The 20,213-nt window shown below is 34.3% G+C and overlaps 2 protein-coding genes and 1 non-coding gene across 3 annotated transcripts in view; 1 reads left to right on the top strand and 2 right to left on the bottom strand.

Annotated features, from left to right (window-relative positions):
• LOC114327941 (uncharacterized) overlaps positions 1-20,213 on the bottom strand; it is a 32,038-nt gene that overhangs the window by 8,977 nt on the left and 2,848 nt on the right. The window contains exon 2 of the mRNA XM_028276665.2: positions 18,300-18,500. Within this exon, the coding sequence (XP_028132466.1) occupies positions 18,300-18,500 (201 nt within the window). The remainder of the gene's footprint in view (positions 1-18,299; positions 18,501-20,213) is intronic.
• Positions 7,333-7,404, bottom strand: Trnap-cgg (transfer RNA proline (anticodon CGG)). Its single transcript has one exon. It is a non-coding gene; the product is annotated as a tRNA-Pro (tRNA).
• The window catches only part of LOC114327940 (zinc finger protein 85), a 63,973-nt gene continuing 63,283 nt past the window's right edge, over positions 19,524-20,213 (top strand). Inside the window, exon 1 of the mRNA XM_028276664.2 lies at positions 19,524-19,611. The gene's annotated coding sequence lies outside the window, so the exon portion shown is untranslated. The remainder of the gene's footprint in view (positions 19,612-20,213) is intronic.

The raw sequence follows: 20,213 nt of genomic DNA, 5'->3' as shown, positions 1-20,213 counted from the left end.
AAAGTTGAAGACCCAATACTGAACCTTGTGGTACACCACATATAATATTTTTGAGACTTTAGTCAGTACCATTTGCTCTAACCAGTTGTTTCCTATTATCCAAGTAGGATTGGAAGCATTTCATATAAATACCTCGAATTCCGTAGAAATTGAGTTTTTTATCAAAACATCGTGATATACATAATCAAAAGCTTTCTCAGAGTCACAGAAAACTGTGGCAGTATAAAGATTATTGTTTAGTGCTTGGTTAACCTCATGTAGTACAGAAAACAGTCGGTCTTGACGGTCCAGTTAGCTGGGGCTCAGTCTATCGACAAGTTTAGTGGATTTTCGATCTGCGGTAGCTGGCTCGAGCCTCAGCTAGGTCATGAAAATTATAAAAGGCCAACGCCGTAGTATAAAACTCAATAGAGTCTACGGCTTGGTCTGGATAAACTGGCGTCGGATCGGCCTATGGAGGAGCGGTACGGCAAGGGATAAGGGCTTGCGGCTTGGTGATACTCCTCCATAGATCCCTACCGAAGGGCGTTGACGCCTAAGAACGGTGTATACATAGTACAGAAAACATGGCATCAGTGGTACATTTATTAGTTTAAAAGCCGAACTGATTTTGTGATAAAATGTTGTTATTAAAGAGAAAGGACATAAGTCGAGTTTTAATGAGTCTGTCAATAATTTTGGAGAGCACCGATAGTAAGGCAATAGGTCTATAGTTGCAAGCATTAGATTTTTCACCACCCTTATGAAGAGGAATAATAATGGCTGTCTTTAGGCACTCTGGAAATTTACCTTTTTCGAAGGAATCATTAATTAGTCAGACGAGGATTTCCAACACATTTTCTGTGAGATTAGAGAAAATTTTTATAAATAGTCCATCAGTACTACAGGATAATTTGCTTTTGATACTATTGATTGTTTGGATCAGTTCAGAGTTATCGACTGGTCTTAAAAAGAATGAATTCGAGACCTTTCTTGAACTAGGAAGATAGGAAATTGGATCTTGTTGCGGCAAAATAGTTGATGTTATATTTTTAATCACATTAACGAAGTATTCGTTTAGACTTTCAGGGTTTAGAAATTATTTGAAAATTATCGAGCTGTGTGAGTTTTATTTCGAAGATCGTTTATTATGGACCAAGTTTCTTTTGCAACACTTTTCGAGCTTCCCAAACGATGTTGATAATAGGCTTTTTTTAGCTGATTTGATAAGATTTAGATACGTTGCCCTGTACTCCGTGATGTATACAGTGACAGAAACGTTAATAGTAAATTTCTTGATGTACAGTAATGAACGCATATTCTTGGCTGATATGCGGATACCTTTCGTAACCCAGGGTTTGCGATGTTTTGGCTTAATTGTAATGGAAAAGACTGTAAGACTTGTACACACTTCTAAGTAGGTCAAAACGGCAAACAGGTGTATGTTTTCAAAAAAATTTTTGATAGTGTGTAAAAAAACTATTACACACTATCAAAAATTTTTTTGAGAACATACACCTGTTTGCCGTTTTGACCTACTTAATTGTAATTAACGGAAATGCCTTATTGAAGATACAGAGAAGTTTATCTAGAAATTATAACCCACGTCCATAGAAGGAAAATGCCACTCAGAAGTTAAGCATAAATTTTGGAATTTAGGAAAATTCTGAGCGGAAAAATCCTTCCTAAACGTCAGGTTTTCGAGGAGGGTTTGCTGAAGATGTTAAACTTCGTATACACTGCTTCATGATCAGATAGTCCCGCATTAATAACTGTAGAGCAGACGTCAAGGAGTGATAAATCTGAGACAATATAATCGATTAAGGTAGATTTAGTTTTTGTAATCCTTATAGGAGAATGAACGTGCATTGAGAGACCATACGATTCAAATATGTTGGCCAAGGACACTTGAGTAGCACAAGCAGCAGCATAATTAATGTTGAAGTCCCCGCATATAATTTTTCTGCTTTTATGAGGCAGGTCATCTAACAAATTTAGCAGGTTCTGAACAAATAGTTCAACGTTTGAGTCAGGGGATCTATACATGCAAATAATGTAAAGATTAAGATTCTTATTATACATGTGACAGAAATGTTAGTTTATTTCCTTTTTAATACTAACATAAACAAATATAAAAATATGGCATTATATAATAATCAATTGTTTATAGCTTACTACTAAAGACAATAATGTAAAAGCAGAGCGTATATTCGAGGGCATTCATATGGGCAACCAAATTACATGAATTTTAAAAATTTTAGTAAAACAAGTAATTGAACTTCGTAAGTCCTAAATTTTCACCCAAAGAAACCGAAAGTAGAAGCGGAAGTCGATATTGGAACTCTTCGGGGCTGTTCTCCCCAACAGCAACCGGCGACCGTAACGCAGCAGCAACGCGACTCGGCGCTAATGTTTAAATACACGTGTTTCCATCTAATAAAAGACAACTCAATTTATTGCAACTCAACTAGTCGATTATTAGTTGCTGTAAGTGATGCATACCGTGTCGCAGTCGCTAGTTGGGCTCTTCTGTTGCCAAGAATAGTCTAGTCATCGCGGAAAAGGCAGCAAGAACTTTAAATCTTGTGGCCCTCGTAGAGCACAAGAGACTTCAAAACAGTTGATTTCAGAAGTACACAAGAGTGCTTAACTAAAGTTACGGTCTCATTATAATTGCGTTGCGGTCTCATTGTGATTGCGTTGCGGTCACCGATTGCTTGATCGCTGATTGCTATCAGATCCTCATCAGTGAAAACTTGAGTACTTATAGTAAATGTCTATCACAAAACGGTATAAACTATTCCTCCAAGTCATTCTGCCAGACAGGCAACCTAAAACGAACCTCCCTTAAAATAAGTTATATATGATATATGATCCACAACCACAACTCCTCAAGCTATATTGTATACTTTTATCGCTTGTAATCACTCGTAAAGGATATCAGCAATTGTGATAATGTTATTGTATATTAGATATAGACAACAATAAACCTTTTTCCATTACTAGAAGTCTAAAATAATCTCTCTTAAAATTAAAAATTAGCGTCGAAACGTTAATAAAAAATCATTTTTTAATAATATTGTGGCTTATTTCCCATTATAAATAGTTAACATTGTAAAAATGCCACAAGAAAATAGCTTCAGAACAACAAAAATAATCTTTCATTTCGTTTTATGTTCATCCTTATTATCATGAGTTCAGCTCTAGCATTGATCCTTAGTGATTTGAACCAAAATACGCTAAACCATTTGAATAAAAAAAAACAAAATTATTCAAGTAAATGAACATTGCTGTTGTTATTAATCCAACACTCCAATAATTCGTTTTAAGGATTTATTGATTCTTATTGAGTTTGTAGTACATCTATGATTTATTATCACTTCTATTTTAAGAGACAACAGTAGCGATCAACAGGTAGCAACAAACGCGGTCCAAGATTGCGGCTGTAATTTTGAATATTTTGTCGACATATTTGGCACATATATTCGTAATATAATAAAGAATTGCGGTACAGAGCCCAATTTGAGAAATATGTTAGTATGTGGAAATTACTCTATAACTAAATAAAATATTGCAAAAAGGAGCCTGTACCGCCATTAAGAACAAAAAAAATACACTTTCTTCAAATAAACTCTTTTATCCCATAGGGTCTACTAAAAATCGATTTTCTATAACAAGAAATCGAACGAGGCTGACTCGGCAACATTCAGTGCCCCTATGAGCAAAATTATTGTTTTTGATAGTATAATAAATGTCACTATAAGTGTCGAATTACCGACGCACTGTTGCCTCACTGTTGAAGGTTCGCAAAACTTTCGAAAAACAAAAATATTGATGACGCGCTACTGTTTACTCTTAAAGAAAATTAAAAAAGAAGGCAGAAGTATTCGGACATTAGTAACATCCCTGTCATTAATATTTTGTTTTAATTAACCCATTACTGTCCACGGATACCATATGGTATCAAAATCCCTCTCAATATTATTGAGGCTCCACTGGAATTGTATTAGTGGGAATTCGAATATTTTCAGTTTCAAGGTTAGCAGACACGAGAGACTTTCATTCTATCGCATTTGTAAGCCGATTGCTGTATGTTTTATTGGTGTGCATTTTTTTCCTGAACAGTTTTTATTTTCAGTCGAAATTATAGATGTTCGACGGGAAAAAGTATATTTTCGCAGTAGTATTGCATATTTTAGTAAAACTTTGATATAAACGCTAATGTAAATAGATCAGATTTGTTTTGAGCTTAAATATTTTGAATCAATTTTAATTTGCTTTTGATATGAAGCCCTAAATTAGCGTGATACCATATGGTATCCGTGGGCGTTTAGGTGAAATTGTTTGCCAAAGCGTCACCATTGATTCTTATATTACAAGAACTAAAAGAACCGAATTTCTTACATACAAATAACTCGTTTACCGGCCTAAGCTTGTTTTCCTTCCTTCGTAATCTAGGATATGGAGCGGTGAGCGGTAGGCACGACACGAGAAAATCGTATATCCCGATCATGTACTTTGACTAGCAAAAATTTGTTTAAAAAAGGATCGAGGGAAGTATGAACAAGTGATTGAAAAAAATAATAGTATTCTACAAGTTCGTTGGATGGCCAATTGGCCAACTCAGTAGTGACAATGTGTTCTACACATGCAGGTGTCCAACCATTACGACAGGTTCGGAGATATTCTCAGAAAGAAAAAAGAAACAGATTGCTGGCTCGTCCTCAATGAATTGAAGCCTATAATAATAAGATGGGGAACTGATCTTATGGACCGAGGAGTAGCTTCTTATCGAATTATAGATGGCTGATAGACGTAGCTATACAGAACGCATGGTATTTATACAGAAAAAAAAATCGTAATATATCAAATCTAGATTTTAGACGGGAAATCGTACAAGTTTATTTGAACAAGTATGGTACCGCTCCAAAAAAGGCTAGAAGAACTGCTCTTAACAAGAATATTTTTCCAGATGTACGCTTTGATGCTATCGATCATTTCATATAAGATTTTCTTACCGAAGAAGACGAGTTACGGATTGTAAATCTTTTGGCCGAACAATGTGCCAAAATTGTAACGTGGGATTATGTTTAATTGTTTTGCAGCATTTCATACAAAATGAATAATAGAACATGTTGTAATTTTTATTTACCAACACGTAATTTAAGTTTTAATTTTTGCAATAAAATGAACTTAAACGCCCACTTATACCATATGGTATCAGCATTTTTTTTAACCCCTGTACATTAATTTTACAAAAAAAAATATTTTTAGTCAGTTTTAACAAACATCTTTAAGATATACAGGGTGTCCAGAAACTCTACCGACAAACGAAGACAGGAAATTCCTCAGATAATTTTAAGACAATTTAACCCAATTCACCTAGTCCGAAAATGCTTCTTAAGGCAGCTAGAGCTCTTTGAAGATGGCGTCATGAAAATAGTTTTTCTTAAATACCTCCAGAACGCTTCTATTTAGAAAAACGAAAATTGGTATGCATATTTACTTTTCAGAGATGAATCGATTCCATCCATTGAAATTTCTAGTACCGGTCATAGGCGTCCGTTTTGGGTAGAGCAACGGGTATTTTATCGCATAACTTTTTTGTCCTGAACTTTTATGCATTTTTGACACAGGATTAATAAATTGTGAGGTATTCTAGTACTAAAAGGTACTCTTGCTTTAAGTCGGTAGAACACACCGTTTTCTAGAAAAATCGATTTGAACTTTTTCGTTTTTGGAATTTGAAAAAAAAATTGAAAGAACTTTTCAACAAAAAACGAAGTATGTTACCAACATAAAATAAGAGTAACTTTTAGTATTTGAATACCTCATAATTTAATAATCTAGTGTCAAAAATGCTCAAAAATTCAAGACAAAAAATTATGCTATAAAATAACTTTTGACCTACCCAAAACGGACGCCTATGACCAGTACAAGAAATTCGCAATTAATGAAATCGATTTATCTCTCGAATAAAAATAAATGTATCAGTTTTCGTCTTTCTAAACAGTTTTTATTTTTATTTTTTTTTATTTAAAAAGCGAAAAATTTTTACAATTTAATAATCCAGTGTCAGAAATGCATCAAAGTTACAGATAAAAAAGTTATGCGATAAAATAACCGTTGCCCTACCCAAAACGGACGCCTATGATCGGTACTAGAAATTTGCAATGGATGGATTAGATTTATATCTTGAGGATAAATACGCTTACCAATTTTTGATAAACCTTCTTCTTCTTAAAGTTACATCTCCTAGCGGCGGTTGGATATCATAATGGCTATGGTCACTTTGTTGGCTGCTGCTCTGAACAGTTGTAATGAACTACAGTTAAACCATTCTCTAAGGTTTCTCAGCCAGGAGATGCGTCTTCTTCCTATGCTTCTTTTTCCTTGGATTCTTCCTTGCATAATAACTCTCAGCAGCTCATATTTCTCTCCTCTGGTAATGTGACCCAAATATTCTAGTTTTCTTGTTTTTATACTGTTCATAATTTCTAACTCCTTATTTAAACGTCGTAGCACTTCAACATTGGTAATCCTTTGAACCCACTGAATTTTCAACATTCTTCTGTAACACCACATTTCGAACGCTACTATTTTTCTTATATGTTGCCTTTTCAATGTCCAAGCTTCCATTCCGTATAGTAATATAGAAAATATGTAGCATCTTAGAGCCCTCAATCTGAGAGGCAACTGAAGGTCTTTGTTTGTAAGCAGTGTCTTCATTTTTATAAATGCTTGCCTTGCAGTTTCAATTCGGACTTTAATTTCTTTGCTTTGGTCATTTTTGTCATCAACCCAGGTTCCCAGATATTTGTATGTCTTTACTTTTTCTATTTGGGTTTGCTCTAGTATTAACCTTTCATTTCCATGTTGTGTTTTTGAGACAATCATAAATTTAGTTTCTTGATAAACCAAAAAAACTAATTACAAGACGCCATCTTCAAAGAGCTCTAGCTCCCTTAGGAAGCATTTTCGGACTAAGTGAATTGGGTTAAATTATCTTAAAATTATCTGAAGAATCTCCTGTCTTCGTTTGTCGGTAGAATTTCTGGACACCCTGTATAAGAACTACCCAAAAATTCAAAAAAAAAAATTAATTTGGGCGTTAATGGGTTAAGAACGTATTATCAGCCAAACTGAAATTAAAAAAAAGCTAGAACAAAAATTTTAGTTTAAATAAAAATTGCTATTAGTTTTCAGATAAACTCTTACTGGCATAAAAATAACCTACTCATATTGATTCAGTTTATTGTTTCATCATATGTAGCTTTATTATTTAACTATTTTTTAGGGCCCGAATTTCCCTAAAATTACAGTACTATAAGACATTTTTATTTATTAAAAAGTGGGCCTGTCCGGGATTTGAACCCGGGACCTCTCGCACCCGAAGCGAGAATCATACCCCTAGACCAACAGGCCGTTATTTCCGGTAATTCAAATGACAACAGAGATAAAAATAACAACGTTTGTGATGATATTAATTTATTTATAACTATTTCGCACCAAAAACTTGTATTTTATCATTGTTCTAAAATTTATGATAAACTTTTTATTTATATTAAAACACTACTGATAATTTAGAAACTTAAATATACGGTTGTTAAGTACCGTTTGTTACGTGTAGGTACTTATTATTGACACAAAAATACTTATTTTTCAGCCAAATTTTCAGAATTTACAAATGAAAAACTAAATTTTTAGTAAGCCAACTATTGTACTGGTAAGAATAACTACTTATTTTACTATATTTTAAAGCAAAATTTAAGAGCATACAGTAGCGCGTAGGTATGATAAAGGTATGATAGTATCATATCTTTTTTCGTAAGGTCTGTGAACCTTTGGCAACAGTGGTAATCTTTGACATTATCTAAGATCAATATTTTGACATTATACTCATAGGCGCGCTAAATGGAAGTATGTAATAGAAAACAATTTTGTTATTAGTAAATAAATTATTCCAAAAATAAACCAAAATGGGTAAAAATTTTATGTTAACATAGGTATTTGCACGAAATAATAATAATAAATAATCATTTCGTTGTGAAGAGAAACAAGAGCCGTCTTATTATATTTAGTTCATAGAGCGCCAAAGGCACTCTAACTTTATATACTCGCATTAGAATTCAAAATATTTTTATGTAAAATATACCTACAGTGTGTCCACGGATGGGGTGCCCAAGAGGAAAAACTTTTTTATTTTCAATTTTAGAGAAAAATGTCATTCTTGATAAAAAGTTTTGCTTGTTCTAAAACCCCATAAAACGAAACAAAATTCAAGTTTTTCAAAACTTGCCTAATTTTGTAGCCAATTTTATGTAAATCCCAATAAATTTTTGCACTAAGTTCGAAATCGTAACAATAATCTAGTGTTGCTAAGCTACAATGTAGTTTAGTAATTGTCAACTCCGATAAATAATTTGCGACTTGTCATTTTTTTTCGACAATGCTAAACGTTTAACACACAATTTATCTTGTGAACTGTCATTCTTGATAAATTAATATTTTGCTTGTTCTAAAACACTTACCATAGATTTCTTTCATTAATCTAAGACACTTACCTACTTACGTCGTTTTCGATCTTTTTCTGTGCTCAACAGATCTTGTCTCATTGATTTTCTTTATCAGTTTCTTCAATCTATTCCGCGTAACGAGTACATTTGGATATTTTTTATTGAACATTTTAATCACATGTCGGTACGAAACAGGTCCAATTCCAAAACACTTTACAAGATAAATTTTTTGTTGGATGCTTAACATTGTCTTGTCGAAAAAGAATGACAATTCCCAAATCATTTTCGGAGTTGACAGTTACTAAGTTACATTGTAGCTTAGCAAAACTAGATTATTGTTACGATTTCGAACTTAGTGCAAAAATTTATAGGGATTTACATAAAATTGGCTACAGAATTAAGCAGGTTTTGAAAAACTTGAATTTTATTACGTGTTATCGAGTTTTAGAACAAGCAAAACTCTTTATCGAGAATGACATTTTTCGCTAAAATTGAAAATAAAAAAAGTTTTTCCTCTTGGGCACCCCATCCGTGGACACACTGTACTTACCTACCTACATACATATAACTAAAACTCACAATTGACGGGATTAGATGCTAAGGGGTACAAGTGAGAAAATATTGTAAATTGAGTTAAGTGCACAAAATAATTCTAGATAGAACTAAAAATTTCTAGTTTGACTACTTACGAAATATTTAAAAAGAGTTTGCGGCAAACAGGTATAAATACACTTGTATCCCTTTGCTTGTATGGTATTGGATATTAAAAAGTGACAAAGTATTAAGCGACAAAGAGAAACAAGTGCAAAATTTGAAGCAAAGGGGTACAAGTGCGAACGTTTTTCAAAATTTCAAATATTTTGAATGCAAATAAATACTAACTTTACAAAAGCTTTTACAAGTAGATAAATAAAATGTATAAAATTAATTCAAAATAAATCCATAACAACTGATTAATTCGCTGTAGAATTTACTATGTAAATTTAACTTTGACTTCGTTTTTCTCAATTAAAGCATTTTATCACTTGTACCCCTTAGCATCTAATCCCCTCACTTAACAATAACCTATTTTTTCAAATAGGCCAACAACTTCGTTCTATTACACAAAAATATAATAAATTAACTATAAAGGCACGATTCCGATATCGACGGCAGGCGGCAGACGGCAACAGCAAGCGGCAGTTAGAGTTGTCACCATGACGACGTCATTACTTTGCACTATTAATTTGTATAATTATTAGTAACTGGTGTCCGTCCTGGCGACAACTGCAACTGCCGCCCTGCAGTTGCCATCTGCCGTCGATGTCGGAATCGTGCCTTAAATAAACACTACTTTCCTAGGAAACAACAATAACGAATTCTTAAAATAATACTCTACTGCACTGAACAGATACCGATAAATATAACAAAACAGATAAGTTTGATAAGTTTGTCAAAATGACAGTGACAATTTCTCTATGTTGCCTAATTAGTTATTAGGTATAATATGTTCGATTTCTTGTTAGAAATAAAAAAATTTAGTAGGTCCAAAATGACACAAAATCTAGGCATGAGATAAAAAAGTTTATTTGAAGAAAGTGTATTTTTTGTTCTTAGTAATGGCGGTACAGGCTCGTTTTTTAATATTGTATTTAATTACAGAGTAATTTCCACATACTAATATACACTCGGGTGCAAAAAAATCGATCCACTGAAAATTTGGTCATTTTTGATGTCTCGAATTTCCTAAACCTGTTGTCCGAATTAAGTGATTGTTTGACCATCTTATAGCCTTATTCATTAACAATATCGCTGTAATAATATTGTTGCTAGACAGGTGCAATGAATAAGGCTATAACATATTAAAAAATCACTTAAATCGGACAAAAGGTTTAGGAAATTCAATACATCAAAAATGACCAAATTTTCAGTGAATCGATTTTTTTGCACCCGAGTGTATTTCTCAAATTGGGCTCTGTACCGCCATTCTTAATGTAATACATAATAGTACCTTCATATTACACGTACTTATGCGAAACAACCCCAACAAATACTTGACATTTATTATTTTATAATTTATTATTAACACAGTTTTTTCAAATAATTTATTTATTTATTCAATTAATTATTGCCATATATTAATTAAATACGCCATCATATGTACATATGTGTGACAGAGAAGCACCATATAGTACGAAGCGCGACTTAAAAGTCGAGTGGACACGTACAATTAACAATTAAAAAACAACGGTCTACATCTACATAATCTATATTGAAATAAGCCCCAATAATTACTCATCAGAATCTTGAAACTAAATGTTTAAGTTTCAATTTAGGTATTTGGTAACTCTTTATAGCTTTGGCTTAAACTCGAAAACTATCAACTTTTGAGAAAAATGATGAAAACTTTTTTGATTAGCCAACCCAAAAAACAAAGCAAAATATATTTTCCGGAGTAAAAAAGGTGATATGTTGAATTTGTTTAAACAATTTCTGCCCCAAAAATTTCATGCGGCACCCTTCTGATTGTTTAAAGGGGACATTTTTGAAAATGTCCAGAAAAAATATATTTTCCGGAGTAGAAAAAGGTGATGTGTTGAATTTGTTTTAAAAAATTGTTTAAACAATTTCTACCCAAAAATTTCGTCCGGCACCCTTCTGATTGTTTAAAGGAGACATTTTTGAAAATGAATCCGCAACGGAACAAAAGCAGAAACTTTTTCATACTGGAGAACCGCACACCGTGAGACTAATACCTTCTTGTATCAATACAGTTCTGAAGCTGTTTTCTTGTGACATCTTAATACAATTTACTATTTTTATTCCGAGTAGGCCACAATTTTACTTTAAAATAATTATATTTTGGCGTTTCAATTTCCACTTCGGAAATCGCAACGATTTTAAATAGTTTGAGAAAGATTTCCGAGGAGGATATATAAACGTCAAAATAAACTTATTTTAAAGTAAAATTGTGGCTTATTTTCAATAAAAAAGTATTGTTCTTAAGCTATTTACTTGTGGCATGTTAATACAATTTACTATTTTAATTGGGAATGAGCCACAATTTTTCTTTGAAATTAAGTTTATTTATGGTTTAGACAAAAATATTATATCTCTTGTCTCAGTTTTGTACAAGAATTTACAAAAAAATAAGGTTTTCAATCTAATAATACATAAAACGACAATAAATATCATTCTACATACCACCGGATTGAAAACATTGGGAACCTTCTCTGGTAACAACCTCCGAGGCTTTTAAAAATGCGGGTGCCAAGACTATCAGAAGGTGAAGGAATTTGAAAATTTGTAATTCTCGTCCCATCTGCTCAGCGTGGTAAAGCTCCAACGAGAAGGTTTCCTACGTACTCCAAAAAGAGTAAATAAATTAAACATTAAAAATGTATAAACATTTTCAATTTTGTTGCAACCCGAAAATGCAGCAGCATTATATTCTAGTTCAATCAGAGAGTGCAACAATAGTCTAAACCGGTTTCGGGGCTTTTTTGCCCTTCATCAATTGACCCATATGCTCTTATCTCTGACTGAACTAGGATACTTCGACGCGTGCCGTCCCGGATTGCAACGAACGAAATGGCTGGGGTGTCGTAGCGACATCTGCTAAGAAACAAAGTTTTCAATATAATAATACATAAAACGACAATAAATAGCATTCTACATACCACCAGAATGAAAACAGTGGGAACCTTCTGGAATTTATAAAAATAATATATGACCTCCCCGACAAATTTCGAATACAATAAATACAACATAAAATGCAATTGGGCAAGCCTTAAGGGTTTAGCCAGAATTCCATGCCTCAGTGGAAGAGACCGTGAGTTTATTTTACCATACAAAAATATAAAAATGTCAATAAGCACAAATATGTATTACATAGCTAAATATATGTACATGTCGTTCACTTTGAATTAAATAGCGTTATCGTAATCATCATCCCTAGATTCACTATTTTCCAAAGTAATTATAATCTTCTATTAACATATCCCGTTTCCAGATTTTTTTCCTCTGCCATGGCATGTCTTTAGTTTTTTTTTAAGTTTACTTAAGTTTCTTCTTGCCAGAAAACGGCAAGAAAAAAAAGCAAGAACGTCGACCAGAAGCGGAATAAAAAAGTCGCCAGGAAGAAAAGAAAGTTAAAGAAAGACGTCGTTAGGAAGAAAAGGAAGCTGAATAGAAACATCGTTAGACAAAAAAGGAAGCTAAAGAGAGACGTCGACGTCGTCATGACGACAAAGAGTTGCTCGTGAGTCGTGCAAAGAGTAAGGAAGAACTGAAAAAAGAAAACGATGAGGCAAAAGGCAAAATAAGGTATGAAAAGAGAAATTGAAGAGACAAAAGTATCACTAACAAGAGGCCTAGTAGAGAAAAGAACCGACGAGGTAACGAAAACTCTTGAAAATATCCGTCTAGAAATTGAAAAGACCCAGAAATTGAGAGTTGAAGGTAAATCAGAGGTGATTTGTCCCCCTGTGAACGGAATAATTAAGCTTCCTCCATTTGACGGTAAGATCTCCTGGTCAGTGTATAGAAGACAATTCGAAGCCACAGCACAATATAATGGATAGACAAATAAACAAAGAGCAACAGCTCTTATATTAATACTTCGAGGCAAGTCTGTCGAAATCCTTCAAAACAACCTAGAGGACGCGCAAAAGAACTGAGACAATCATATCGGCTCTAGAACTAAGGTACGGCAACCAATGTTTAAAACAAGTATACAAGAGTGAACTAAAAATGCGTATTCAAGGCTCCAACTAATCTGTGCAAGAATACGGAAAGGAAGTAGAAAATATGGCACGAGTCGCTTAGCCCGAAGCTCGGGAAGGGTTTCTACACCAATTCACCATCCGATGTTTCTTTGGTGGTCTTCGCGTTGTAGACTTCCAGCAGACATTATGACTAGGAAGAGGACGCTACCAAATATTGAAGGACGCTGTTGCCGAGTATGAAGTCGTGAAGAATCTGTCCCGGCATCAACGCAAAGTCAATCAAGTAAGAGGTGTTGCCGAAGTTGAAGAAGGCGATCGAAATACGCTGCCTCGGGTGTTGGCCGTCCAATTCGAGAAATATCTTGGGCCAATAACTGGTTCTTTGAAACAAAAACATCAAGAGCACCCAAAGTGTTACAACTGTGGATTGGTAGGCCACCTTCAATGTGATTGCAGACAACACGACCGAAAGACGATCTCCACAACAGCAACGTAATTCGGAAAACTATCTTATGATATTAATACTTAGAATGGGTACCATATATGTATTTGGTGCCACTTGATAGCACCCGAAAAGCGTTTGTCAGCTGCTATTTAACCCATTCGCTGCCGATCACGCGCCAGCGCGTTATTTGGTTACTTCAGTCAAGTGCTGTGCACACACCAGCGAGTGATATGGTTACTTCAGTCAGGTGCAGTTCAACAGAATGGCTCCTAGCCGAGTTCCATCCTCTTCAATAGGCAGCGAATGGAATAATATCGCAGTCATGAGAGATATAGTTGACTGTTTCAAATCATCTACTATAGAGTCTGCAGCCTAAGTCTGCATAAAGTAGTTCTATTGTATGCAGTTGTCCCCTGACTTGATTTCTGTTTGTTTTTCGCAGTACTATTAGCGTATCGTCGTCGAAGAACCAAAACCGCCTAAGTGACATTTTTCCCCAAATGTACTTTATGGTTCGTTTGCATAGATACGTCTCTTCTGCGTCATTTGGCTTGAAAAATTTCTTCTTCGTCTTCTTATATTAGGCCTCTTGGCCTGTTCTTAACCGATTTTGAGCTTGTATTCGTAGCTGTGATGTTGGCTGCCAGCTATCTCCCCACCTTTTAAAGGATCTTCCTATTAGTCTCTTGTCTGTTGGCTTCGAATCCCTGGCTATACGGGTTATTCTCTCGCTGTCCATTCGCGTCACATGCTGATTCCACTCTTGTCGTCTCTGTCTTCCCCACCGTACTATATCTTGTATGTTACAGAGATCTCTTATTCTGTCGTTCGGTATTCTGTCTCTCAGTGTTTTCCCAGTTATTGACCTCAACGTTCTCATTCCTGATGTTCTCATTATCCTCTTGGTTTCTGCTGTGTCACATCTTGTTTCTATCGCGTACGTCATGGTTGGTCTTACACATGATTTGTATATGCGTACTTTCCTTTCCAGCATCATATCTTTGTTTCTCCAGATGACATCCCTCAGACGTCCTGACACGTAATTGGCTTTATTTGCTTGCTTTCGGGCGCTCTCTTTAACATCTCCATAACTACATATTTCGACTCCCAGATATTGGAATCTCGAGACTTGTTCAATTAGTTCGTTGTTAATTACTCATTTGCATCTTATGGGTTCCCTTGACACTACGAGGGATTTTGTCTTAGCTGTTGATATTTTCATGTTGTAGTTCTTCGCCACTGTATTGAAAGTTTGTGCCATTCGCTGTAGGTTATCCTCGTTATCGGAGATTAAGATTGTGTCGACAGCATAACAGAGGATTTTTATGTGTTTTTCCGCCATCTTATATCCTTTTCCAGTATCTTTAATGTTTTCTATGATTTTGTCCATTTCTAAATTAAAAAGCAATGGGCTCAGCTATCCCCTTCTCTGATTCCCGAGTTGATTTCTACTTCCGATGTTAGTTCATTCTCCACTTTTATTCTGGTTTTGTTCTTCGTATTAACGTCTTTAATTATCCTTATCATCTTGTTGGGCTGATTTTTCTCCTTTAGCAATCTTAGCACATCTTCCAATCTTACACAATCGAAGGCCTTAGTCAGATATATAAAGCACATAAATGCAGGTTTATTATATTCCAGTGCTTTCTCAGCAATTTGTCTGGCTATGAATATGTCGTTTATTGTGGACCTATTTTTCCGAAATCCTTGTTGTTCCTCACTAATTGTGTATTCTTCATTTATTTTATTGGCAAGTATTTTTGTTAAGAGGTAAAAATATCTAATTTCGATTAATGATACGCCCTCTAGTAACGCTATTTTAAAAAGACCTATGTACATTCTGTTAAAAATACCGCCGTTCTCCTGTCAAACAAGTACCCTTTAAGATTAGGTTGTATCGCGCCGTGTTTTCTACTTAATTAGTTTTTACTCTCTCCTAAAAAATTACCTTTGTGGCACTTAGGGACCGTTCAAGTAATACCATTGATTATAGACACGGATCCGTGTCTATAATCAATGGTAATACGTAACGCAGGTTGGGGGGGGGGGTTAAAATCTTCAAAAATTGCGTTACGCAATAGTTAAACTCCCATAAGAGTGCGTTAAATAGGGGGGGGCGGGATAAAAATCTTCATAAATCGCGTTAGGTAATACTTGAAGTTTTGGTTCTTCAACGACGGTATGTCCGTGTCCAATATATATTTTGACATACGCTTGATCTGGCATTTTTTCAGGAAATATTTTGCAGCTAATGCTCTTCTGGCACTTCATCAACATTTGGCTGACCAGCCCATATCTGCTTGGCTATCTGTTCATATAATGATCCGCTCGCTTAGTTCGAAAGAACTTATGTTAATTTCTCTTGCACACTACGAGATTACAAGGATCTCTGCCTGTAGTCTTAGTCGAATGTTTTCGTTTTACCCCATCCCCCTCGTGGGCAAATGTCCACTTGGGAAGGTACTTTATGGGTCCCATACGGTCAGAAATCATCATCCATTTGGCATTCTTGATTTAATTTATAATATTACTATGTCTGGATCTAATCTCTAACCTTTATGTTGCTCGGGTCTCTGGTCAATCACCCTTTGAAAATTAAAAATAAATTTGAAGTCCACTCTGTAACCACAGTCAGATCCTGTTTCATTCTCATTACTTACCTTAGTATGGTATAACTAGACCCAAACCCAGACATCCAAAGTGAAAGTTATCCTCCAACACCAAATTGTTCTATATGGTCCACATAATGTTCAGAAAAAACACACCATTTTGAGCGTCGGGTTTGGGGGGGAGAGGGGGGAGAAATCGGTAAATTCGTAGTTTTTACGTTTTTCGTCAATATTTCTAAAACTATGCAGTTTAGCGTAAACAACCTTCTATACAAAAATATTCTACATTAAATTTGAAATAAAAAAGGTCCTATGCATAATCCTTCTAAAATGAACGGTTCCAAAATTACAGAGATAGTATATTATAATTGATCCAAATAAAGGCCTAACCCAGACATCCAAAGTAAAAGTTTTCCTCCAACACAAAATTGTTCTATATGGTCCACATATTGTTCAGTAAAAAGTTAGACCAATTTGAGCGTCCGCTTTGGGGGGGAGATGGGGGAGAAGTCGGTAAATTAGTAGTTATTTTACGTTTTTCGTCAATATTTCTAAAACTATGCTTTAGCGTAAATTATGTTCTGTACACAAATTTTCTACATAAAATTTAAAACAAAAAAGGTCCAATACATAATTGTTATAAAATCAACGGTTCCAGAGTTACGGAGGGTGAAAAGTGGAGGTTTACGATACTTTTTATATTTTTTGGGCAATTTATAATATTATTACTGATGAAAGAACTTTTTTTGTAAATAAAATTTGCTATTTCAGTGGCCGATGGTATGTTAGTGATAAGCCCTTGAAGAAACGTCAACCTCACCACCCAAAATCATCATCAATTTTCCAAATAATATAAAAAGTATCGAAAACCTCCACTTTTCACCCTCCGTAACTCTGGAACCGTTGATTTTATAACAATTATGTATGGGACCTTTTTTGTTTTAAATTTTATGTAGAACATTTTTGTATAGAATATTGTTTACGCTAAAGCATAGTTTTAGAACTATTGACGAAAAACGTAAAAAAACTAATAATTTACCGATTTCTCCCCCATTTCCCCCCCAAACCGGACGCTCAAAATGATGTAACGTTTTACTGAACACTATGTGGACCATATAGAACGATTTGGTGTTGGAGGAAAACTTTTACTTTGGATGTCTGGGTTAGGCGTTTTTTTGAACCAATTACAATATACTACCTCCGTAACTTTGGAACCGTTCATTTTAGAAGGATTATGCATAGGACCTTTTTTATTTCAAATTTAATGTAGAACATTTTTGTATAGAAGGTTGTTCGTAGAAATATTGACGAAAAACATAAAAAACTAGGAATTTACCGATTTCTCTCCCCTCTCCTCCCCAAACCCGACGCTCAAAATGGTGTGACTGTTTTCTGAACATTATATGGACCATATAGAACAACTTGGTGTTGGAAGAAAACTTTCACTTTGGATGTCTGGGTTATGTCAGTTATTTGGATCAATTTTATCATACTACCTGTGCTGAAAGCATATCCCCCTCAGTAACACTACATATATCACGTAGCTCCTAAGAATGCAGTCTATCCATCTAGTATCGAGCGGTATCAGCTTTGTTTTAAACTCAGTAAAGTACATCCTGATAAATTATTTCAGGGTCTCTTCACCATTCCTAGTGTATTTATCTGACTCGTTTTAGAATGAGGGAATACTGATCTGCGGGTTATTTAGAGAATTTTATATAATAAATATATATTTTATGAAGATATGAACAACACGGTCATTAATTGATGGAAAGTATGGAATAAGTTCTTGACCGATTCTTCTTTTGAAACTCTGAGCCTCTTTCAGCACCAACGATGACTTTTCATTTTATGCAATTTACTATTTTATTGGGAAATGCTTAAGCCACAATTTAAATTAAAAATGAAATTTATTTACTTATTTCCATTTTATTCTGTGTGGTTGTAAGGTTGTATATGAGATCTTTCCTCCTTGCAATGCTCGTTCTTCAAAATAATTATTTATAACCACAAGAATTAAACAATTTATAGAGAGAAAACTTACCTGACACACTAACAGCAACAGTTTCAGATGCATCCTTCTCTGAATCTGGGGTATTTGTTGCCTTTTCAATCTGCGATTCGTTTTCTATAACCTCTGAAGCTGCACCTGATTGCGTGTTTCCTAAATCACTACTACCACTCACTAAATCAATGTTTGCTACTGAATCTGTAGTGTCTGCAGTAGTAGTATCAACTGATGAGTCTGTAATAGAATATTTAATTGTAGGTTAAAAATCAAATATAAAATGGTACATGATTTAAAAAATTAAAAGTAATTGCATTCATGCTACAAAAAGTATGTTACCATAAAACCAGTCTATAATGTCATCACAAAAATTATTGAATAATTAGTTTTTTTTAAAAGAAATCAATATCAACAATTGAATGCTATGCTGGAACAACGTTGTAACCGCCAATAGTTTCATATGTGGGTTTTCGATGGAACAATATTCTGAATGCGCAAAATAATGTACTGGCGACTGTGAGGATATTACAAGCCTTCACTTTATGCATCCTATAGTCTATCATATTACGCTTATAAAGATTTCTTTTTCAAAATGATCAATTATAACGTGTCTTGTTCAATGTGTTAACAAAATCTGATTTAGCGTTTACAACATTGTTCCAGTATAGAGTTCAATTAATTTTAATTTTGATATAAAAGAGAATTCAATTAATTCTTTGGTCAAAGATCGACATAGGAGGAGAATAGTCTGTTAATAATCAACTCAAATTTTGATTTTGTTTTATTGAAAAACAAAAGAGATGCCCAGGGAGTAGGAAAGAATTTATATTTTTATAATTGATTTAAAGAAAATGGGCAAGTCATAAAGTTTCACAAAAAAAATATTTCGCGAAATGAATGTCAGATTAAAAAAAATAAGTATGTGTTCAATATTTTTCAAAAATGTATCTAATGATACCAAACCCGACCCCCCACGGAGAAGGGTGAGGGGTAAATTTAAAATTTTAAATATGATATTTTGTGAAATGAACATCAGATCGAAAAATTGCAAAATACATGTAATGGCACTAAACCCTACCCCCATGGGGGTCGGGTGTGGTTTGGGGGCTACTTTAAAATCTTAAATAGGAGACTCCAATTTTTATTGCAGATTTGGATTCTTTATGTAAAAATAAGCAACTTTTATTTGAGACATTTTTTCGAATTATGGAGAGATGGCGCTATAATCAGAAAAAATTAATGTTGGAAATGGAAAATTAAATTAAAAGATGGAGAGTCTCTACTTTATGAAAAACTTAACAATTTTTTTTTATTTTAGGACCTACTCTTCACAAACCAATAGGTTCCCGTAAGTAATGCTTGAGTAACTGCAAATTTAGCATACTTTCCTCCCCTACTATTAGGAGTTACAAGAAATTAGAAATAAATTAACATTTGGCACAGTAACAACTTTAGCTAGTAAAGTAACAATGCCCTAAAGCCTAGTTCGCACTATACTAGTATTTTAGTCAAGTACAGTCGAACCCGCTTATTGGAATAGCCTACGAGCCAAGCATAACCGGGATATTCTAATAACCGATCATTGGTGTCTAGTAGAAACTTTTCGGGACCTCAAATTTCTATTACTTTAACAAAGATATTCCTATAACCGGTATTCTAATAAGCGGGTTCGACTGTAGTGTGTAATTTAGTTACTAAAATACTTGCTCTGAGAACCAAAAGTTGTTCGCACTTGTTTGAGGACAGTTCACAAGTAAGTTGTGTTTGTATGATGAATAACCTTAAAGGCAATGAAGTAAACAAACAAACAAAAAGAAGTTATGGATACGAAAATGGATTGATAGAAGAGATAAACTATGGAGCTACCAATTGTTTTCTGAAGGAATTACCATAAGAAGATCCCAAAGAATACTTCGATAGTTTCAGAATGTCTGAAACCTGATGATTTCA

This window comes from Diabrotica virgifera, chromosome 6 (assembly GCF_917563875.1).
Source record: "Diabrotica virgifera virgifera chromosome 6, PGI_DIABVI_V3a".
NCBI classification, from domain to species: Eukaryota; Metazoa; Arthropoda; class Insecta; order Coleoptera; family Chrysomelidae; genus Diabrotica; species Diabrotica virgifera.
Note: the sequence above shows the minus strand (reverse complement) of the source record. Positions and strands in the feature narration are given on the sequence as shown.